This window comes from Sinocyclocheilus rhinocerous, unplaced genomic scaffold, assembly GCF_001515625.1.
Source record: "Sinocyclocheilus rhinocerous isolate Xijiao unplaced genomic scaffold, SAMN03320098_v1.1 scaffold2264, whole genome shotgun sequence".
NCBI lineage: Eukaryota > Metazoa > Chordata > Actinopteri > Cypriniformes > Cyprinidae > Sinocyclocheilus > Sinocyclocheilus rhinocerous.
Window position 1 is genome coordinate 196,149 of NW_015665058.1, and position 25,040 is coordinate 221,188.

Genomic DNA, 25,040 nt, shown 5'->3' on the forward strand with positions numbered 1-25,040 from the left:
ATTGTGTGTTATTGGAAGTCTTCCCGGTTCCGGTTGTCCTATTTAATGCAGCCTAAAAATCCTTTAACGGATTTGTATATTAGAAATGTGTTAGTGTGTTATGTGTAAGCCAGGTTAAAGAGATGGGTCTTTAACCCTTTAGGCGCCAGGGTTTTTTTGGAAAAATGCTGGATTTTGACATCAAGATTTCAAAAGCTTGTGGCTTGAAAGGGCTTAAAGATAGAGATCTACTGTAAATTAGAAAAATGTTGGGCATGACCGAAAGTTTATGTGGGGTGTAAATATACTCGTCTAATTTGCATATTATGACGTCATCATGGGCGGCCATCTTGAATTTCATAATATTCAGGAAATAGTAGATATTGAATAGATGTTTGAACTTATTTGCATGTTTTTTTTTTTATTTTGTTTTTTTATCCTCATTCCAAATGATCAGAAAAGAGGAAACCAACAATAAAACAGGAGAAAGTACTAAAAGTACTATAGGCTCATCAAAGCGTTTGATCCAGTCCTGATACACTTCTTAATTTCTCAAATAAACCCAGCCACCATTGTCATCGCTATTTCCAGCCCTGCCACTCAGCCAGCACACTATCAAGTACTGCTATCCTCTTCTCCTGGTCCCCTCTCAAAAATCTTCACCACGCTGGAACTGCATAACACATACAACCTCATCCGTAATCGGAGAGGGGAGATGAATGGAAGGCCGCCTTCATAACACCAACTGGGCACTACGAGTACCAGGCCATGCCACATGTGCTAACCAACTAACCCTCTGTATTCCGGGGATTTATCAACTTAGTGTTCCGGGAGTACCTCCACCACTTTGTGATTATCTACATTGATGACATTTTGATTTATTCTCAGAGCGAAACCGACCATTGTCTCCATATTAAGCAGGTCCTCAAAAAGGTTCAGGAGAATAATCTCTACCTCAAATTTGACAAATGTGAATTTCATCAATCTTCTATCCAGTTTCTTGGCTACATCATCAATGCCAATAGTGTACAGATGGACCAGGGGAAGGTTAAAGCAGTCAGAAACTGATAAAAAAGATAAAAAATTATCTTTTACAGTAAAGGAATTACAATGATTTCTTGGATTTGCTATGACTTCTACAGATGTTTAATCTCCAACTTCAGCCAAATTGCTTCGCTGTTAACCTCATTACTATGCAACAAGCCCAAGTCTCTGTCCTGGACACCATCAGCCACAACCAAGAATGTGAAAGCAAGTGCCCTCTCTTGGCTGCACTCTCCAGACTTTCCAACTGTAATCGTCAGCTTGATTCAGTGGTCGCTTGATGAACAGATCACCAAAGCCACTCAGTCAGAAACTGTTCTGCCGAGAGGTCCTGAGGGAAAGACCTACATCCATTCTCCACCTTTCCCTCATGGACTCCTGCATTCCTAGATGGTAACACGAGTATACAATAAATACTCTCGCTCATCCGTAATTGCTACTGTTGGCTCAGTCTGTTTCAGGAAGTCCATTGGTTTGTACTAGTATCCCCCAACTGTGCCATTTCCAAATCTTCTAGACACCTACAAGAGGGTAAACTTTTTCCATTGTCCATTCCATGCCTTTGAATTCTTCACATGCATTATAGTGGTAGTAGAAAAAGTTCTCTAAAGCCTGCTGCCTGGTTCCTATCCAATGCATCTGAGATGTCCAAAACCTTTTTTACTAAGTCTTCAGAAACTATGATCTACCTGAAGATATCATTTCTGATCAAGGCCCCAGTTTATCTCTAGAGTGTGGAAGTCATTCTTAAAAAAAAGATCTAGGAGATTGGATCTTCCTGAAAACATTCTGCCACAACCATCAGGACAGCTGATTGGTTCCATGAGATGACACGCTATACCCAGCCCAACTCATGGAATTCCACACTAACGACCCAGATCAAATTGCAGCCTGGGGTAAGGACCGACCTCAACATCAGTCACATCTTGCCCTACTCCATTGTTAACTTTCCTGTTTGATTCTTGCCTCAAACATTCGCCATTAAAGCTCCGTGTTGATCCTATCCTCCATGTCTGTCCCTCATCCCGTGTGATGGGTACATTCTATTAGTTTTTGTTTGAATTTCATCAAATTAGTCATTCTTAACCAAAATCCTTACTCAAATGTCCGCTGCTTATGATGGTAAATGTCAAGGCATTAATGATAATCCATCATCCAGCTAGGTTCATCAACAATTACCCCATCACAATTTTAAGAAATTTTGGTGTAATCTTTGATGACCAGCTGACTTTCAAAGACCACATCGCAAAAACCGCTCGATCTTGCAGGTTTGCATTGCACAGCATCAGAAAGATCAGGCCCTTCCTAACGGAGCATGCTGCACAACTTCCTGTTCAGGCCCTTGTCATTTCTAGGCTGGACTACTGCAATGCTCTTCTGGCTGGACTTCCATCATGCACAATCAAACCTCTTCAAATGATTCAGAATGCAGCAGCACGCCTGATCTTCAACAAGCCCAAAAGGGCCCACATCACACCTCTCTTTATCTCCTTGCAATGGCTGCCGGTTGCGGTTCGCATCAAGTTCAAGATATTGATGCTTGCATATGAAGAGTTCATTTGCAAAAACCGATAAACGCCACTTTAAAAAAAATCCCTAAACACGTTTTGTCAAAAAAGCCGTTTTTGTCCACTTTCAAGGCATCTCGAGTTCACGTTTTACTGCAGAAGCCGACAAGCACCCTTGTTGTTTTTGAACAGAAGCCAATAAGTCAATTTTAGCGAATCAGCGTGCTGTAATCAGGTCAGGTGACAAGGCTACTTTCACTTTGAAAAAACGTGCTAGCTGAGAGGAGTTTCGTCAAAACTGACTAAAAGTGAACCCGGATGGATAATTTTGACGAACTTGATGAACCTGTGATATCTTCTTCAGGGCGAAAAAGGAAAATAAAAGCTGAAACGTTTTCACGGAACCTTGCAAAAGCAGCGCGTTTATAAAAAAACGTGATTTCTGAAAAAAAATTATTTCAGTTATCGGTTTTTGCAAATGAACTCTTCATATAGAACCGCCACAGGCTCAGCACCCTCCTACGTCTACTCACTCTTACAAATCTACATCCCCTCCATAAGCCTGAGATCTACAAGTGAGCGACGCCTCGTGGTACCATCACAGAGAGACACAAAATCACTTTCCAGAACATTTTCATTCACTGTTCCTGGCTGGCAGAATGATCTTCCCACCCCCTTCCAGAATGCTGAATCCCTGACAATTTTCCAGCGACAGTTGAAAACTAATTTCTTTCGGCAACATTTGACTGCATCCTAAAATAATGCAGCCTAGTACCCCCGTCTAGTACTTGTACTAATCTGAACAATGTCTGACACTTTGTATTATGAGCACTTCCTGTTATGAATCTAAGGTTAGGGACAGGTTTGGTGGTATGGGTAGGTTTAAGGGTTGCAAGGGAACACGGTTCAATCTGCTTATATTATATTGTTTTGATAAATGAACAAGTATTTTCTTTTAAAAAACGTTTTTTTTTTCTTTTATAACACTATAATAATATACTAATATAGCACTTGTAAATTATTGCTCTTTTGTTGGTTTTGATTGCTTCTATTGTCCTAATTTGTTAGTCGCTTTGGATAAAAGCGTTTGCTAAATACCAACATTTAAATATAATGTAAATGTAAATAACAAAACTAAATTGAAATTTTAAAACAAGCCCCAAATCAAATAAATAAGTAACACAAATAAAAGAAATCTCTTCATATAAACAAAATAAGTCTTTGTCTGTGCTCTTTACATTTAAAATGAGAGGCAACCAAATTACATTTCATTACAAATTACATTGTATAATTTTGAAATTTTAAGCAGAATGGTTTGACTTCAGTTTTGTGAAACTATGCATAAAAATATCTGTATGAAACAGAAACAGCAGAGGAGCTGAATGAGACGCATATTCACTCTCTGCCAGCAGGTGGCGCTTAATGCGTTTCCGCTGTAAACAAAGCAGAGTAGCACTTTGAACTTGAACTTTAATATGCATTATACAGAGGCAAGAGGAAAAGAAAAAATACCATCTAAACTTTCTAAAGACAGTAAGTTCCCCTCAGACATACATTCATATAAACTCCTGCCCCTAATTGAATCGCGATTTGTTTAGCATCTCAACCGATTTGAATCGTCACATATTTAAATCGATTTTCAACCGGCTCGCGGTTAATCGTTACATCCCTAGTAAACATTTACAAACATTTGCAAATGATGAATAGTTTTCACTTTAGATTGGGTACTGCAAAACCATGAACAAATAATTAATAGATTATCTGTTAAGATGTGTAAATAGAGGTCAACACAAACAAATGAAGATCATATGAACTGAAAGTTTACTGACATTTGTAAGCATTTCAATTTACATTAAATATTCATATGTTAATCATTAGGTAATGTTTAGTAAGTTCATCAGTAAACATTAAAGGGGTCATATGATGCGATTTCAATTTTTCCTTTCTCTTTGGAGTGTTACAAGCTCTTGGTGCATAAAGAAGATCTGTAAAGTTGCAAAGACTAAAGTCTCAAATCCAAAGAGATATTCTTTATAAAAGTTCAGAGTCAACCACGCCTACCTAAAACGGCTCGTTCTAACACGCCCCCACATGTCTACGTCACTGTGTGGGAAGATTTGCATAACACCGCCCAAATGTGCACGCAAAGAAAGAAGGCGTGGTTTCAGGAACAGCAGTAGTGTTGAAGCAGCCATGTCAGGGAGACGCTGTGTGTTTCAGTGTGTTTCAGTGCGAAAGCAAAAGCACTTTATTTGGCCTTCCGGAAGTAGATGCAATTAGGAATCATTGGTTAAGATTTAGTTACAACAGAACAGCACACGAGTTTTTTGGGCAGTGTAGAGTAGGGCTTGTTGTTTGTCATTTCTCTGATCACAAATGCAGACATGGTTTTATGTTTACGCAGCGCGATGCAACGTGTAAAAAGACAGTATAAGTCATTATAATCCGTAATTATGCCCCCACTGGATGCAACAAATGCCTGGTTTATAATGGGTTTTAATGTTTTTGTATCATCGCTCCGGCCGGACAGGGCGGCATCACAGTATGTTAAGGGGCGTAACATTTCCGTCACACGCTTGAGGTATACGGCCAATCACAACACACTGGATAGCTGGCCAATCAGAGCACACCTCGCTTTTCAGACCGATGAGCTTTGTAAAAATCGACGCGTTTCAGAAAGGCGGGGGGCATAGAGGAGAAACAATAATGTACAGTATGTGGAAAATAATGTGTTTTTTGAACCTTAAACCGCATAAACACATTTCATTACACCAAATACACAAAATAGTGTTCTTTTTAGCATCATTATATGGCCCCTTTAACAACAACATTATCTCATATTTCTAGCCATCCGAATATATATTAACTAATGATCTGTTAAGCATTATATAATGTTTGTTAATGATTTATAAATGAAAGTTATTATAAAGTGTTACCCCAGTCTCTGCCAGCACATTTCAAACAATGATAGAGGCTTGTTCACAATCCTATGCTGAAGTGGCTGAAATGAGCAGTTCATCTGCTTACTGGAGCAAACGTGGTTGGTGGGAGATTGATGGTGCTGATGGCCTTGTGCACGGTTGCAGAAATCATTGCATGCAAGTCCACATAGCCCTAAGAAAGACGTGTCCAGGTATAGGTCGATCTAAACAGCAACTGTGTCTCTCTGGCCAAAGGAACACTGAAAAAAGCAGAGCACAAATTACATTATAAAATGTATGCATAGTAGGCAGTATTGAATTCATTATAAATACCACATCAGGTACGACTGGTGACAGTGGTATGATCAGGTAATTGATCCTCCTCAGATCTTGTGTCAATCACCAATTTTGACCATCTGCCTACCATACGGCCAATGAGTTTTGATAATAATGCTGTTTCAACATATTTTTAATCACTAGTTCAATACCTTTCTCGTTCTTAAGAAAGAGTATTGTTTCACATTGATTGGGCTGTGTGTTTTCATTAACACACTTTTGGATTTACTTGTTTGAGCTGCACTAACTCCTCTCCCTCGCTCACTTGGCGGGATATAGTCCACAGGAAGTGGTTATAGCTTAGTGGACACCGTCAACACAGAAGGGAAGAAGAGAGATACACCAGTTTCTGAAAATATAATTTCCATTCCTTATTTATGCATCATATCTCATCCTAATAAATTTAGAGGTCAATTTGGAATGATAGTAAATTTGTGCATGAAATGTATATCATCACAAGACAAAAGGACATGTTACTGGGCAGGAGCCACTAGATGGCAGTGAGTGACAAGAAAAGAGAAAGTAAAGAGAAGAGAGGCGAAAGAATACAGAACCATGTCTGTGCCTGCTTCTTTATTTTGTTACAAAAGTACAGATATTACAATTGGCAATGAGGTTGTCGATTACATTTCCTTTACCGGTTCCATTACTGCCATGCCCTGGCGAGCCTTCACTTCTACTGTCTGGCTCAAAATGTTTGAAAATTACCTTCTTGTAATTGCTGCTACTGGTGACGCATGGCCAGAGGAAAGAAAGCAAGCTGTTTTGCTGCATGCTTTGAGCACAGAAGGACAAAGACTGTTTTATACCTTACCAGACACAGGCAATACCTATACTACGGCTGTTGCTGCACTGAAAAGACATTTTGTTCCTGCAGTTAACGTTGTCGTGGAGAAACACAAATTAAGGCAAAGGATACAGTGGACTGACGAAACTATTAATCAGTTCCTGGCTGCTTTACGAGAGCTTTTGGCTGCATGTGATTTTGAAAACATGGAAGAGCAAATGCTACGCGATCAACTCGTGGAGCTGGCGGCTAGTTTGAGATAGACTTTTGCTTGAACTGGACATTATTCTGAATCAAGCTGTCTCAATTTCAGTGAAAATGGAGACTGCATTAAAGAACTCAGAGATACTTTCAGATACTTCACAAGTGCGGGCCATACAGAGTGATCGGAATGCAAAACAACCACTACGGGACAGAAAGACACTACCTTCCTTTCGTCAGATCGGCCTGTTGCCAACTCGAAACAACGGCGTTCATATTACCGTTGCGGATTCAGCAGCCATCTGGCTAACAAACATTCACGTCCAGCGACCAAAGCTATGCAAAGTATGCAATTCCTGTGGAAAAATAGGACACTTCGCCAAAGTTTGCCACTCATCACAGAAACAGGTACGTGAGATTGTCATACCGGAGCTCACTATATTATACAGGAATGAACCTATGACTGTGAAAGACAAAATTCTCTGTTGTGTGCAAATTAAAACAGATGATGGACATTGTCAGCCAGTGGAGTTAATTGTGGACACAGGCTCATCAGTATCCATACTGCCAGAGAGTACATACCATGCACATTTTGCTTCATGCACTCTCAATCCACTGAAAGTAAAATTAGTTTCTTATTCCAAAGAGACTATTCCGGTGCTGGGCTGTTACTCTACAGATGTCTTCCATGACGGTAAAACAGCAGTGGGTACATTCTACATAGTAAAGTCAGGCTCTTGCTGGGGATGGATCTGCTTAAAGCACTTAACTGCCGTATAGAAGAAGAAAAACACCAGACCCTGACAGTGTGACAACAACCTGTCTGAAAACCTGTGCTGACCAGCTGGCCCCCATCTTCTCACAGATCTTCAACAGATCACTGGAGCTGTGTGAAGTCCCTACATGCTTCAAACGCTCCACCATCATCCCCATCCCAAAGAAACCCAAGATAACAGGACTTAATGACTACAGATCTGTGGCTCGTAACGTCTGTCGTCATGAAGTCATTTGAAAAACTGGTTCTGGCTTATCTGAAGGACATCACTGGACCCTTACTGGACCCCCTGCAGTTTGCTTACCGAGCAAACAGGTCCGTGGATGATGCAGTCAACATGGGACTGAACTTCATTCGCAGCATCTGGACAAACCAGGGACTTATGTGAGGATCCTGTTTGTGTACTTCAGTTCGGCCTTCAACACCATCATTCCAACAGTCCTCTAGACCAAACTAACCCAGCTCTTTGTTCCTAGCTCTATCTGTCAATGGATAACCAGCTTCCTGACATATAGGCAACAGCTAGTGAGACTGGGTAAATTCATGTCAGACAGCCGCATCACCAGCACTGGCGCCCCCCAGGGTTGTGTTCTCTCCCCACTGCTCTTCTCTCTCTACACCAATGACTGCACATCCAAGGACCCCTCTGTCAAGCTCCTGAAGTTCGCAGATGACACCACACTTATCGGCCTCATACAGGACGGTGATAAGTCTGCTTACAGACAGGAGGTTAAAGAGCTGGCTGTCTGGTGCAGTCTTAACAACCTGGAGCTCAACACGCTCAAAACTGTGGAGATGATGGTAGACTTCAGGAGAAACCCCTCTGCACTCTCCCCACTCACCATCATGGACAGCACTGTGGCTGCAGTGGAGACATTCAAGTTCCTGGGGTCCATCATCTCCCAGGACCTGAAGTGGGACACTCACATCGACTCCATTGTAAAAAAAAAAAGCCCAACAAAGGTTGTACTTCCTTCGCCAGCTGAGGAAGTTTAACTTGCCACAGGAGCTGCTGAAACAGTTCTACTCAGCCGTCATCGAGTCTGTTGTGTGCACATCAATAACTGTCTGGTTTGGCTCAGCTACAAAATCAGACATCAGAAGACTACAGAGAACGGTTCGGACTGCCGAGAGGATTATTGGTGCTCCCCTGCCCACCCTTCAAGAACTGTATACATCCAGAGTGAGGAAAAGGGCTCAGAACATCACTCTGGATCCCTTACATCCAAGTCATCCCCTTTTTGAACTTTTGCCATCTGGCCGGCGCTACAGAGCCCCAAATACCAGGATGGCCAGGCACAAGAACAGTTTCTTCCCCCAGGCAATCCACCTTATGAACAGTTAAATGTTCCCCAGATTATGCAATAAAAATATGCAATAACCTTATATTTATTTGTTACCACCTCCATCCTAGTACATCCCTGCATCTCTTTCTATTCTATTCCATTCTATCATCTATAGCACAACTGTACATACAATTTAATTATTTTTCAATTTATTTTTCAATGTTTTGTCTATTTATATTTACATATGTGTATTTTTTATTCTCATCTTATTTTTATTGTCTGTGTGTTGTTGTTGTTGTCTCTGTGAACTGGGAGCTTATGGCACTAAAACAAATTCCTTGTATGCGCAAGCATACTTGGCAATAAAGCTCATTCTGATTCTGTCAAATACAGAAAATGGAACGTCTCTGTGAACTGGGAGCTTATGGCACTAAAACAAATTCCTTGTATGCGCAAGCATACTTGGCAATAAAGCTCTTTCTGATTCTGATTCTGATTATAGAAGGTGATACCGTGTTTACAAATGAGACTCCTGAATTGCTGCAAGTTCACACTGTAGGCTGTGCAAGTGGATCCGTACACAAAGTGAAAGTAAAGCAGGATATCGTACCTGTTTAGCAAAAATTGCGAAGACTGCCATTGTCAGTGAAACAATCTGTTTCAGATTAACTCAAAACCTTGTTTTAACATGACATAATTGAACAGGTGGATGCATTCCCATGGGTCTCCCCAGTGGTAGTGACACAAAAAAAGGAGGTGGAATTCACATGTGTGTCAATTTAAAGGTGACCTATTATGCAAAAATCACTTTTATAAGGAGGCCGCAGTGTGTGAAAACAACAATAGTAAAAATTCACCCACTCATTTTTTCTCCAATCGAGCGGTTCCAGATTTCTCCCTGTATACACGTCATACTAGGGAACGCTCCGCCTATTTGTGACGCTCTCTGCCCTATTAGCATAGACACAGCCCTGAGTGAGAAGCAGCAGTCCGCCATTACTGTTTTCTTGCTGTAGCTGCTGGAGATACAATGCCAGCGCCATAGAGGCATTGCAAGTGTCATGTGTTGGGATGCACCAATGAACATAGGAGTCTCCATAGACCGCTGAGGACACACGGTGGATAAATTTCATTTTCGAAGGAAATGTCCTGGAAAAAAACGGAAAAGTCCTATATATTTGTGCTAATCATTTTACGCTGGACTGCCTCACAAACCAGGTTCAGTTCAGCGCTGGAGTTGTGCAAAGGTTGCTTCTGAAAGAGGGATCGATCCCAACTATTCGTGCGCGAACGTCAGCTCCAGACAAAGTATCATGCATCATATTTTGTTTTCCAAAAGAGCTTCTTGGCACTCTGTAAGGCTAATGTTGCTAAAGCTACCATTGTCTCTGCCTGTTTTCACTGATGCTGCCTTCACGTGCTACCGGAATGATCGTAAATAGGAATGTGGTAGTTAAAAATTGCATATGGAAGCAATGTGAAGTCGACCGCTTGAATTTGTCGAGCTCATAATCACAAGTGGGACTTATAAAGGCACCATGTGACCAGCTATGTTGTTATTTTTATCGCGCCGTGCTCCCCGTCTGTGTAATTCATAGACGCGCATTTACTGCACGGTACAATCAGATTGCGTGATGTTGTCCTGTTTCATTGCTGCCGGTATGCCGAAGCATGAGATCTTGAAGCTCCGCCTTCTTCTGAAAAGGGAGGCGGGAGCACCAGCTCACGGCGCGTTTTGGCTCATACCCTAAAAGTGGCAATTTCAACAAGCTATAAAAAATTATCTGTGCGGTATTTTGAGCTAAAATTTCACATGCACACTCTGGGGACATCAGAGACTTATTTTATTACATCTTGTAAAAAGGGGCATAATAGGTCACCTTTAAGGGAGCCTAACAAGGCTATAATTGTTGATAGCCACCCCTTGCCTCAGAGGAACTGTTGGCAGACCTGCGTGTTCTCTACCATAGATCTAGCCTCAGCATATCATCAGGTTCCATTGCACCCTGAAAGTTGAGATTTAACAGCATTTATCACGCAGGATGGGTTGTTCTGTTATAAAGGTGTCCCATATGGACTGCCTTCGGCCACGCCTGCTTTTCAGAAAATGATGATGACCATATTGCATGGATTGCCAGGTGTCCAAGCCTACTTGGATGACCTGATTGTGTATGGAGACACAGAAGACACCCATGACACTCGATTCAATTCAGTACTTCACCGTCTAAATGCGGCTGGTCTGAATCTGAATACGCAGAAATGTAAATTTAAGTTGCAAACCCTGAAATTTTTGGGACACACAATTTCCAAAGGGGGACTGCATCCATTTCTGCCTGATTACGCAACTGTGGTGGAACCATTGCGTGAATGGTGACAGGAAAGTTCACTTCTACTGACATGAACTTTCTCTGGACTAATCCCTGACTGCCAATTTATGTGAGTACTGATGCTTCTGATTACGGAGTGGGGGGAGTCCTTTCACAGCTACATACTGATGGCACTGAGCGCATAGTTGCATTTGCCTCCTGAACTCTTCCGCCAGCTGAAAGAAAGTACTCGACTATGGGAAGAGAAGCATTGGCTTGTGTGTGGAGTATTGAAAAATGAAGGACATATCTATGGGGGAGACATTTTCTTCTGCGCACTGATCATCAAGCCCTCACAACGCTTCTTACATCTAAAGGGACACAGAGAGCTGGCATGCGAATCGCTAGGTGGTCAGCCCATCTGTTATGATATTCTTATGAGGTTGCATTCCGTACTGGGAAGTACAACACAACAGCAGACTGTCTCTCTCGACTCCCTTTACTTGACATGGGTGACCGAACAGATGAATCAGAAATAGTCGCCACGGTTTCTCACTTGCTTGCCTTGTCTGTCTCAGAGTTCACTTCTGCATCAGAGAGCTGCCCCCAGTTAGCCCAACTTCGTGCACAGATAGAGATAGGCTGGCCTAAAAATAAAAAGTATGGTCCCAAACAAGACCTGGGACCCTACTTCCACATCCGATATGAGCTTTCTGTTGTCCGTTAATTATGTTGGGTAACCACTGCCTAGTAGTCCCAGTGTCACTGTGTATAAGACTTGTAAATTTAGCGCATGAAGGACACCAGGGCATTGTAAGAACAGAGTAAAGGCTTCGTGATCGCTACTAGTGGCCGAAAATGGGCAGAAGTGTAGAGACACTGATTGCCTCCTGTGTGATGTGTCAGTTGAACGACAAAACGGCCAAGCCTGCACCTCTCACACCTGTAAAACTACCTAGTGGCCCATGGGAAAAGACAGCCATTGATATCGTGGGACCATTTGAATCTGCTTCATTGGACTGCCGCTATGCCATAACCCTGGTTGATTACTACAGTGAGTGGCTAGAAGTAGCTTTTGCACCACAAATGACAATAGATGTCATCATAAAATTTCTTGACATCGTCTTTAGTAGAGAAGGAAATCCGCACTGCTTAGTGTCTGATAATGGTCCACAGCTAACATCTGCTGCTTTGGCTGACTTTATGAAGGAACGTAACATTGTACATACATACTCCAGCGTATATTATCCTCAAGCCAACGGGGCAGTGGAACAATTTAATAGAGTGTTGAAGCAATGCAGGAAAAGAAGTCTTGGAAAATCGGCTGTGACACAGTTTTTGCATAATTTCCGTGCAACACCACATGTTACCATGGAGGCTACACCTTTTGAGTTGCTGTGTGGCCACAAGATGAATACTAAATTGAATGTCCTGCTGGGCAGCACAGACATGAAGACATATGCAGAGAACAAAAACACTGTGGCACGTAAACAGTAGAAATGTAAAGAGGATACTGACAAAAGGAGAGCAGCCAAGGTACCCAAATTCAAGGAAAAGGACTGGGTGCATATTAAGAAAACAGGGCTGCGTTTCACAATAGCGCTGTCTCTTAGCGAGACACCATCGGGTACTTTCCTTCGTGGCCTAATGGTTAGAGAGTCGGACTTGTAACCCGAAGGTTGCGGGTTAGAGTCTCAGGTCTGGCAGGGATTGTAGGTGGGGGGAGTGAATAACTAGTGCTCTCTTCCACCCTCAGTACCACTACTGAGGTGAGAACCTTGAGCAAGGCACCAAACCCCCAACTGCTCCCGGGTGCCACAGCAATATGGCTGCCCACTGCTCCGGGTGTGTGTTCACGGTGTGTGTGTGTGTTCACTACTCACTGCAGTGTGTGCACTTGGATGGGTTAAATGCAGAGCACAAATTCCGAGTATGGGTCACCATGCTTGGCCACACATCACTTCACTTTCACTTATTTTAGAATTTGTTCATGTATTTATTTTCCAAATTGAATTTCCTCATCCTCCATTAATAATAGAATTTGCACTCTGGCTCCCTACAAGGGCGTTTACTCCTACTATTCATTGTCTACACAAATATATATCAGAGTAGGTGGAAAAATAGGACTATATGAAAGTATGCAGATGACACTGTTATTGTTAGTAAGCTTCAAGACAATAAGACCAGCCATTGCTAGGTCATCAACCATTTTTTCCAGTGGTGTGAGAAATCTTATCTTAAACTCTGTCTTAGCAGAGTTTAATTGCAGAGTTAGGCAAAGGACATGATAATCAATTTTAGAAAACATTTCCACACACATGAAGTCATTAAAGGTCAGACAATAAAATGTGTGCAATCATAGGGACAATTATTTACTTAAAACTGGACTATGAATCAAATTGTGAAGCTGTGTGTAAAAAGGGGCACCATCATTTGTTTTGTTTAAGGAAACTGTCCTATTTTTACATTGACACAACCATGATGACTTTATTCTATTGTGCTTTTATTGAATTGATTTTATCTTTTTCTTTAGTGTATTGTTTTGAAAATCTGTCTTTAAAGAACAGAAATTCTTTGAGTCAAATTGTTAAATGGTGTAGTAGGCTGATTGGGGAGTCACAGCTTAGTTCAGTGTTTCTGTATACCAGACAGTTACAGCGGATGAATGACTCAATCTTAAAGGATGATTACATTACATTACATTTAGCAGACGCTTTTATCCAAAGCGACTTACAAATGAGGACAATGGAAGTGTGGTGACATGCATCTCGGTGCCCGATGCTCACGCCCATTATGATCGAGCCTTATTAAGTGGGCGTATATAAAGGAGTTGTTAAGGACACGGGAGGTTGCGTCACTGTTTCCGCTACTGCTGGTTCCGTTGTCTGGCGTCTGGCTGCCTGGTGTTGGAGGCTGGTGTCTGTTCAGTGCTCTCCCTGGCTGTGTTGTCTTGCCAGTGTGAAAATTCGGCATATTGAATCCCCGCTGTTTACATTGCTGCGTGCGTGTGTGACTGCTGTCTTCCTGTGCACATTGAAGGTTGTTCGGCCGGATGAGTGACGTGCTTCCCGCATGCTGATGTAAATCAGTGCATTAGCGGGTCTTATTCCGCTCTGCTGCTGCATGGCCGGATGTTTCGACGCTGCTGTTTTGCTGTTTGCCGTGCTTGTGGGGGTGCTAGAGTGCCCCGTCCTTTGCTGGTCTCTAACTTGCAATTGTTGCTTGCTGGTTAAGTCTTTTCTTTTGTTTGTCTGGTTTGTTTGTTTGTTTGTTTGTTTGTTTCTTAATCCTGCTGAAATAAGATAACTGTACCAGTTTGTAGTTTAAACCACTTGTAATGGTTTAAATTGATCGTGGTACTCGACTTTGGAGCTTGTGTTCCAGGTTTAACTGTTGGGTTTCCATTTTTTTCTTTGAAGAACAGAATTTGTCAAATTGATTTGTGAATTCTTTTTCTTTTTGTTAATGATGTTGTAGTGTTATACCAGCTGGAATTTTTATTTTCTTTCTATCTTCAAGAGCTGGGGAATCCAGAGAGGACAGGCTATTTATTTTTTTGGTGTGGGAGTCCTGTTTTCAAATTGTGCAGTTTTCCTTTTTCTTATATTTTTTGAGTGGATTTCACTAATGTGGGATTTGTTCTTTTTTTGTGCACGTGTGGAAATTAGTGTGGGCCTCTGGAAGGCCTAGTCTTTAGCCTGCCTTACTACTGGTGAGCCCCAGTTCCTTGGGTTGGTTAATTTATACTTTTTTCTTTCTTTCGTTTGTTTCTCTGTTTATTTGCTTCTATGCCACAGCTAATTGCTACTGTCTGAGACCATCTACTGTGAACCCAATATTGCCTATTACCTGTCTCTTCTTTTCAACTATTTATGGTTAATAAAAATGATGTATTAAAATTAATAAAGACTGGTGAATTTTCATATCCACGTCTCATTATCCCTTTGTTGAGGACGAAACTCGAACCTGTGTGCTTTGTATTTGTACTCCCTGGGTAGTAATACGGGGTGGCGTAGTCGTCAATAGAGTAAAATTTATCTTGCTGTTGTGTGATCTGTTTCTGACCTTCACCTGCCACAGAAGCAATCAAAATCAACAAGAGAGCAATGATATGCAAGTGCTATAACAAGTCTCAGTTAGCTTAATGCAGTACATGTAGCATTTTTATTATTATTATTATATAATAAATAAAAAGAAAACAGATAGAATAGAAAAAGAATAGAGCAAGCTAGTGTTAGAGGCTTTTTTTGCTTTTGTTAATTGTATAAATAAAAAGAAAACAGATAGAATAGAAAAAGAATAGAGCAAGCTAGTGTTAGAGGCTTTTTTTGCTTTTGTTAATTGTATAAATAAAAAGAAAACAGATAGAATAGAAAAAGAATAGAGCAAGCTAGTGTTAGAGGCTTTTTTTGCTTTTGTTAATTGTATAAATAAAAAGAAAACAGATAGAATAGAAAAAGAATAGAGCAAGCTAGTGTTAGAGGCTTTTTTTGCTTTTGTTAATTGTATAAATAAAAAGAAAACAAATAGATAGAATACAAAAAGATTAGAGAAGCTAAGGTTTTTGTTGTTGTTGTTTTTCTTTTTAAGAAAACAAGTAGTTAGTAAATGAATAGAGTGCAAGTCTAAAAGGGGCAAGTTTTTTTTTTTAAAGAATATGCAAAGGCAAATGTGGCCATGCCTTAAGGTGTTGTTGATGATAAAAAGAACACCACTCAGCCACTCATATACTACTGTTTATAGTTGCATTTTGCATACTGTTTCATATACTGTTTTATACATATATTAATATAGTCTGCAGTATGGAGTAACAAGTAACCCATGCTAGTATTCCATCTGTGTGAGTGTTTAAGACTGTATGCTTGTCTAATTTGAGTGTGTAATAATGTTTTGATGTTCTGCATGCCCAGAGAGATTTGCTATGTTGTATTTTGATGGATCAATAACGTATATCTCCAGTGTACATATTTCCAGTTTAACACTTCAGTTGTCTAAATACTTGTCTAATTGCTGCTGAAGCCACCTGTCACTCTGTGTGTGTTTAGCTGCAGCGGTGGCGCATTCAGCAGGACGAGGCTGCGGAGTTGGAGGCTACTCTTGCTGCTAACTGGTACAAAGAGGAAGAGGAGAGACTGAGGAAAGAACAGCAAAGAGAAAAGACTAGAAGAACTCAACTGAAAAAGCAGGTGATGTCATCATTAATTAAAGTCAGCATAAAATAGCATTCCCAAACCATTCACCTCTGTAATGTGACATATTATGGACAACATTAAAATGAAAAAAAAAAAATATATATATATAATAATTTAAATAATAAAAAAAAAAAAAAAAATAAAAAAAATATATATATATATATGTTCATTTTTATCCGCCATTTTCATTATTGAATGCATGTTTAATGTCATTATGAGTCCCTTGAGGTAATACATTATCACTGATTGGTGCACTCTGAAAAACCCACTGTACTCCAGTTTGAGCATTAGTAAAAAAAAAAAAAAGTGGAACCCCAGGGCTATGACTTCAGCTCATTAGCTTGATAAATGTGAGGCTGTGTGTGATTGTGTTGGGAATTTTGAGTGTGTGACCTTGTCTACTTCCTATTCCTCTTCATGTCCTACAGAGCTGTGTTGTGTCACTGATTAATGATGTTTATGAGAAAGGAATAGATTACACAGAGCTTTATACTCTCTTCATTGACACATTTATTCATCTATAAATGTCTACATGATTTTTCATCTGAAACAGTCAATACTAATGACTTTCATTAGTATTAATAAACTACTTTCTTTCTTTCAGATAAATAGGTTCAATGCAGATAAACAGAGGAAACAAGAGATGCAGAGAAAGAAGGATATGGAGAGGCTTGCAGAACTGAGGAGAGAGATAGAAGAACAGGTGCAGAGAGATAAAGAAAGGTAAAATACTTTGGTTGGACTTGCAAATTTGCAAAAAAAGGACAACCTGCATGCCATTAGTAATGATAACTATTAACACCTCAGCCTTGCAAAATATAGAGCTATAGATACCGTAGTGACAATAGATACCTAGATACCAAAGCATCTTAAAAATGATGACAGTAGAAGCAATCGAACTAACAAAAGAGCAACATTATTTAAGTGCTGTGACAAGTCCCAGTCAGTCTAACACAGTACACGTAGCAAGGTTTTTTTTTTTTAAAGAACAAAAAGTAGACAGAATATAAATAGGGAGAGCTAGTGTTAGAGGGTCATATTATTTATGTATTTATTTCTTTTTGCAAAAAATAAAACAAGTAGATAGAATAAAAATAGAAGAGTATGCTTTTGTTAAAGGGTCAATTTTTTATAATAAATAAAATAAGACAAGTTAATAGAATAGGAATAGAATAGAGAGTGCCAGCGTTAGTGGCACATGCACGCTGGTGTAAACACGCATGACAACAATTATCCACAGGAGAATACTTTTAACCCACACATAGAGGATACACAAAGAGAATAAACAACCACTCCACTGTAACGTGACGATGTCACAACACTGGCCGGAGACAAGGGATTAGTGCAAATTAGGGATGCACCGATACCGATACTGGTATCGGTATCGGGCCCGATACTGAGCTCTTGTACTCATACTCGTACTCGTTAAAATGCCCCGATACCAAACGCCGATACCACACAGCATGTGATAAGCGCCATATTCAGACAAAGAAACACCGACAACAGACAGCAGAATGGAGTTATTAGAGATTAAAGATGTCTACGAAGTTAAAAAAATTTACAAATGCAATGAAAATATTGGTATCGGTACTCGGTATCGGCAAGTACCAAAAATAAAAGTATCGTATCGGGCGAGTACTGGAAAAAGTGGTATCGGTGCATCCCTAGTGCAAATAACAGGTAAGTTTATTGAATGAGTTGCAGATAGTAACAGCTTGAATGGTGAGTATTGACATGTGGAATGGTTCTGGGTTCTTATCTGAGGTAACCGGTGTTGAGTCTGTGATAGGGTAATCTGGATTTGTGCAGGAGTCGAGGAGAACAGGATCGGAAGAGCACACTGGAGCATCTGAGGGTAAGTACGGACAGGTTAGTAGCATGAGTAAGTCTGGTAAGATCGGGTAAGTGAACTGTAGACCGGACGATGAGTGTCTGAGTGGAGTGTGCTTATAAAGGAGTGCTGATTGCAGGCTGCAGGTGCGGGTGATCAATAATCAGGTGACTGGGATCTGGTGTACGTCGGGGCTGGTGACTGTGGTGATGATAGTGATTGTGATGGTGCAGAATCCCTGACATTATCCCCTCCTCCAGGGGCGGCTCCTGACACCCTCACACAGCGACGGGGGCGACCACGGCCTCTGGGGGCAGGACGATCGGGATGGGTTCGATGAAATTCAGCCAACAGAGTAGGGTCGAGCACATCGTCCCGGCCACCCAGGATCTTTCCTCTGGCCCGAATCCTTCCCAGTCAATCAGGGACTCCAGCCGGCCACCCCGTCGCCGCGAATCCAGAATGTCCTGAACCTGATAGCCAGACGGCTGATCCAGGATTTCTGGAGGAGGAGGTGCTTCCGGCTCGGGGGGTCCTGGTGAGAGAAAGAGAATGGTTTAAGGAGGGAAACATGGAAGGTAGGGTGAATGCGGTACCTGGGTGGAAGCTGTAGCAGGTAGGTGACTTCATTGATCTGCCTCTATATGGGGAACGGACCAATGTAGTGGGGACTCAGCTTCCTGCACGGCTGACGGAGGCGCAGATCCCGGGTGGACAGCCATACCTTATCCCCTGGTTAGTAAGTGGGGGTGTTGGAGCGACGGGCATCTGCGAAGGTCTTGTGCCTCTGCACAGCGTGCTGGAGGTGGATGTGAGCTGAGTCCCACACTCTCTCACTCGGAACCAGTAGTCCACAGCTGGAACCTCCGAGGGCTCACCCATTCAGGAAAAGAGCGGGGGTTGGAAACCGAGTACGCATTGGAAAGGGGTCAGCCCAGTGGTGTCCTGGCGAAAAGAGTTCTGGGGGTACTCGGCCCAAGGGAGGAAGCGGCTCCAGCTGTGCTGGTCGTCATGGCAGTATGACTTGAGGCAACGTCCGAGCTCCTGGATTTTACGCTCAATCTGGCCGTTAGTCTGAGGATGGTAGCCAGAGGAGAAGCTCACTGTGACTCCCATAAGCCGGAAGAAGGCCTTCCACACGTGAGAGATAAATTGGGGGCCCCGGTCCGAGACGATCTCTTCTGGAAGACCATAGTTCCTGAATGCATGGTTGAACAGGTATTCGGCTGTTTCTAAGGCCGTGGGGAGTCCCTTGAGGGGAATGAACTTGCACACATTTGATAAGTGATCTACTGCTACTAAGACACGGGTGTTGCCATCAGAGTTGGGGAGATCAGTCACAAAATCAGTTCCAAGATGGGACCAGAGCCGACGTGGGATGGGCAGTGGCACGAGCTTGCCTACAGGGAGGTGACGGGGCATCTTCGACACGGCACAGACTGAGCAGCTGCGGACGTACCCGATGACATCCTGGGTCATACTGGGCCAGAGCCCAGAAGGAGTTGACGTTGAGACGTGGGAACGTAGATCTTCCCTTCTGGGCCTCCCAGCGGAGCTGGTTCATGGAGAGTGGCGATACGGATGTTCTCTGAGAGGTTCTATTGGATGGGACTCACAATGAGGGCTGGAGGGATGATGGGTTCAGGTTCAGAGGATGATTCTGGAGAGTACAAGCGAGATAAGGCGTCAGCTTTACAATTGCGGTTTCCGGGACGGTAGGTGATGGTGAAATTGAACCGTGTGAAGAATAATGCGCAGTGGGCTTGACGGGGGTTAAGTCTCTTTGCATCTCTCAGGTACTGGAGTTTCTTGTGGTTAGTGATGACCATAAAAGGATGCTGAGCTCCCTCCAGCCAACTGTCACCACTCCTCGAGAGCTAATTTGATGGCTAATAGCTCTCGGTTACCAATGTCATAGTTGACTTCCGCTGGGGACAGTTTTTTGGAGTAATACGCGCAAGGGGGGAGGCTAGGAGGCTCGCCCGACTGCTGAGACAGCACGGCCCCGACTCCGGTGGTTGAAGCGTCCACCTCTACCACGAAGGGTGCTTGGGGGTCTGGATGGCGCAGGATGGGGGCCGTGCTGAACGCTTCCTTGAGCTTCTCGAAGGCTTCGTGGGCACTGGAGGTCCAGGACAGGGACTTGGGCTTTCCTCGTAGGAAAGATGTGAGCGGGGCAGTGAGCATACTGTATTTCTAAATGAAGCGATGGTAGAAATTGGCAAATCCCAGGAATCATTGCAGGTCTTTAACCGCCTGAGGGATGAGCCATTCCCTTATGGCCTTAACTTTCCCCTGGTCCATCTGGATACCATCTCGGCCGATGATGTACCCGAGGAACTGCACCGTGGAGCGATGGAACTCACATTTCTCCAGTTTTAGGTAGAGGTGATGTTGTCGGAGCCGTTGAAGGACCTGCTTAACGTGGTGGCGATGTTCAGCCAGGTTCTGGGAGTAGATGAGGATGTCGTCGATGTACACTATGACAAAGCGATGGAGGAACTCCTGGAACACCTCATTCATGAAGCCCTGGAAGATTGACGATGAGTTGGAAAGGCCATATGGCATCACCTTGTATTCATAGTGGCCTGATGGTGTGATGAATGCAGTCTTCCACTCATCACCCTCCCGGATGCGAATGAGGTTATACGCGCTCCACAGGTCCAGCTTGGAGAAGATGTGAGCTCCACGGAGTTCCTCCAGGGCGGCAGGGACCAGGGGAAGTGGATATGGGAGATTCACTGTCTGGGAATTCAGAGCATGATAGTCTATGCAAGGCCTCAAGCCCCCGTACCCACAAAGAAGAAGCTGGAGGCAGCTGGTGAGGTGGAGGGTTGGATGAATCCTTGATGAAGAGCCTCCTGAACGTAATCCTCCATTGCCTTGCGCTCCGGGATGGACAGAGGGTATACTCTACCTTTGGGTAACTTGGCCCCAGGCAGCAGATCGATCGCACAGTCCCATGGCCTGTGAGGTGGTAGACGGGTGGCTGCCTGCTTGCTGAAGACATCCTGGAACGCCTCATAGTCAGATGGTATGGTGAGCACTTCGGCAGTCTCGGGGCTCTCAACGAGGGTGGATGCAATTTGGGCTGAAATTGGGATAGAACGTGGCTTAGGTACCTCGGCGAGACAATTCTGCAGGCAGAACTCTCTCCAGCGAGTGATCTCACACGGTTCCCCTCTGACATCTGGAGAATGGAGGGTGAGCCAGGGGCGTCCCAGGATGATGTCAACGGTGGGTCCCTCCAGTACCAGAAACGTGACAGTCTCTTCGTGCAAACATCCAATGCGTAACTTCAAGGGGGGAGCTTTATATTTCACTCTTCCACGCTCCAGCGTCTTGTGAAATAAAATTGCCCGAGGAGCCCAAGTTGATGAGGGCGGAGACTGCAACAGAATGATCTGGGGCGAGTAGTTGTATGGTATGAGAGATAACGTGGTAATTTCTGACTCTAACTGAATGGTACTCACCGCAGGGCATGGAGGTCTGATGGGACAGTCCTGGATAAAGTGATCCACTGCCGCACAGTAGAGACAGAGTCTGGACAGAGCCCACAGTAGAGACAGGCGCGCGCGTTCCACGCGAGTCAGACGAGTTGAGTCCAATTGCATTGGTTCTGGTACTGGGGAACTTGCGGCGGGTGATGCAGACTGGTGAGCGGCTTCAGTGGATTGGCACGCTGACAAGCGCTGAGCAATGCGGGTGGCTCTTTGCATAAAGCTTTCCAGTCCAATCGTATCATCGTAGATAGACATGGATGCGCGGATTCAATCCCTGACGATAAGCACTGAGGAGGGCCGCCTCATTCCAACCACTAGTAGCCGCTAGCGTGCGAAATTGCAGAGTGTAGTCATTGGTGGTGGAGGCACCCTGTCGCAACCGCAGCAGCTGGTCTGACACCCGACAATGCTCCAGCAGCTGAACTAAACACCTCCGTAAAATGGTTAGTGAAAGCATCATACGAGTTGATTATGGTACTATTGGCATTCCATATAGCACGAGCCCACAGCAGAGCTTTGCCAGTTAATAGGAAAATGAGAAAAGCTACCTTGGAGCATTCGGTGGGAAATTTCAGAGGTTGCACCTCAAAGAACAGAGCCACTTGTAGCAGGAAGCCACCACACTCAGCTTCATCACCCGCGACTGAAGCAGGCAAGGCCATGGGACTTACAGAGGCAGCGGGCGGTGCAGAGACTGGTGTGAGTGAAGTCCGTAGGGTATTGACTAGTTCCTCCAGAACGTCAGCGGGTGTTGGGTGCCGGGGATCCATGGAGGTGAATGTTGTTAGTCCGGTCTTCCGTTACAACACAGGCTGGAGACAAGGGATTAGTGCAAATAACAGGTAAGTTCATTGAATGAGTTGCAGATAGTAACAGCTTGAATGGTGAGTATTGACACGTGGAATGGTTCTGGGTTCTTATCTGAGGTAACCGGTGTTGAGTCTGTGATAGGGTAATCTGGATTTGTGCAGGAGTCGAGGAGAACAGGATTGGAAGAGCGCTGGAGCATCTGAGGGTAAGTATAGACAGGTTAGTAGCATGAAAAAGTGTGTTAAGTTTGGGTAAGTGAACTGTAGACCGGACGATGAGTGTCTGAGTGTAGTGTGCTTATAAAGGAGTGCTGATTGCAGGCTGCAAGTGCATGTGATCAGTAGTCAGGTGACTGGGATCTGGTGTACGTCGGGGCTGGTGACTGTGGTGATGATAGTGATTGTGATGGTGCAGAATCCCTGACAGACAAACACAGACAACTGAACAGAACAAGGAATATAAATACACAGGGGTAACAAGGGAACTTAGTTACTCATTTAGTTCACCTGCATGTCATTAAGGGAACTAACTAGGGCGTGATAAAGACTTAACTGAAAGGGTAAAACATGAAACCAAGAAATATAAACAAAAACGCAATCAAAGACACAATTCTGACAGTTATAGGTCAAGTTTTTTTCATAAATAGCATAGAAAGAGAATAGATAGTGCTAGTGTTAGAGGGTCAAGGTTTTTATTTTTATTTATTTGATTTTTTTAATAAATAAAAAGAAAACAAGTAGATAGAATAGAAATAGAATAGAGAGTGCTTGTTTTAGAGGGTCAAGTGTAGATGGAAGAGCAGATGGAATGTATGATTTAACATATTTATTTGACATTGTCGATAGAGCTGGTATATTCAGTTATTTATTGTTGTGTGTCAGTTCAAATTGGCTTTTTCAGTTAATCAATTCAAAAGTCTAATATAACTCCATTGTGCCATTACTCAAAAATGTTAACGGAACTTTCTGCATGGGTTGTTTCATATATTACAATGACTTAAAGTATTAAAGTATTCAAATAATACTATTTCTTACTATGTATTATATGGGGTACATATGAAAAAAACGGATTAAATAATTTTCTTCCTTGTTTTCATAAAAAATGTTGGAGATGATGATTATGATGGTGTTGATGATTACTATACAATATTGAAAATATATAATTGTTTCAGCTCTGTCATGGGTTGTATGTGTTGAATAGAGTGAATTTCAGGAAAGAACAGTTTCAGCAGAAACTGCAGATGCGTGAAGCTGAAGAAAAACAAAAACAGAAGTACGATAAAGAGAGAGAGGAGAGATTGCAGGCTTTACGCAACCAGGTACACACACATTCCACCTAATGATCTGAATCAGGGTGTAAAACATCATTTGAAGCATTAAAAACAGTTGCGCTTATTTGTTTGCTTTAAGGTCTCTAAAGTAGCTGAGGCCAACCCAGAGAGGATGATGGGAAACACAGTGGCGTGGAGAGTACGTCAACAGCCTGAAGAAGTGTTTACATTACAAAGGCCACTGTACCATCTAAATACATACACTGATACACAGGTAACACACACAGCACATACTGTAGATACCATACTACTCACCCATTCACCTTCCAACACACAAACACACATGAAGCATTTTATCAGTCAACACAACTATGAATGAATGAATGATGCATTTATATAGCGCTTTATTGTGTATTGCTGTACACCCAAAGCGCTTTACAATCATGTCAACCACCACCAGTGTGCAGCATCCACTTGGCAGTATTACTTGAGTATTAACGTGCATGCCTGTTGGTTTTCAAAATGAATTACATATCTTGCACACAACATATGGGCTATTTCATTAGAAATATTAGATTAAAAATCAATATTTCAAATGCCATCTATAATTTGTATTTCATATGTCTTTCATTATAATTAATCATTTAATTCATAGGCCTTCAACCCTGTTCTGCAGAGTTAAGCTAAAACCCTAACCAAACACACATGAACCAGTTAAACAAAGCCTTCAGGATCACGTGAAAAATCACAGGCCAGGTTTGCTAAAGTAGGTTGTAAATAAAATTTGCAGGACAGTGGGTCCCCTGGAGCAGGGTTGAAGACCTAGGATTTAATTAGTTTAATTAAATTCCACATTTTACTGAATTGTAATTTCATTTTTCTCTTCCTGTCATTTTAGTGTAATTCGTTTAACATCTTGTGGGAAGTGGCCAATTCAAGTTTCAAATTCATGATTTGAAAGAGTCGATTCTTAAATTCTGAAAATTTCCCAACCCTGTCTTTTGATTGTCTGCTCATGTACATGGGACAATTTGTTTCTGCCAATAATAATGGTTAACCTGTGATGACATTTTGGGACTCTGACGTTTACAGAGTCACTGGCCAAGGCCAAACAGTGAAACAGCTTTTTTTCCAGACTTTTGTTTCATAACATGGAGATTCAACTGCACATCCTGTAAATAAACATAAAACAGAGATAAGTTACTGACTTTAACCTTGTTCATGTTAAAGCAGATCAACCTGTCAACAGCTGCTCTGGTTACAGAATTACAGTCTAGAAAACACTGAACTA

At 42.5% G+C, this 25,040-nt stretch overlaps 1 protein-coding gene across 1 annotated transcript in view; it reads left to right on the forward strand.

The window, feature by feature from the left end:
• Positions 1-25,040, forward strand: part of LOC107731103 (coiled-coil domain-containing protein 148) — an 89,295-nt gene that overhangs the window by 63,767 nt on the left and 488 nt on the right. Inside the window, exons 11-14 of the mRNA XM_016542095.1 lie at positions 16,189-16,329; positions 16,940-17,058; positions 23,680-23,797; positions 23,889-24,023. Coding sequence (XP_016397581.1) covers positions 16,189-16,329; positions 16,940-17,058; positions 23,680-23,797; positions 23,889-24,023 — 513 coding nt within the window. The remainder of the gene's footprint in view (positions 1-16,188; positions 16,330-16,939; positions 17,059-23,679; positions 23,798-23,888; positions 24,024-25,040) is intronic.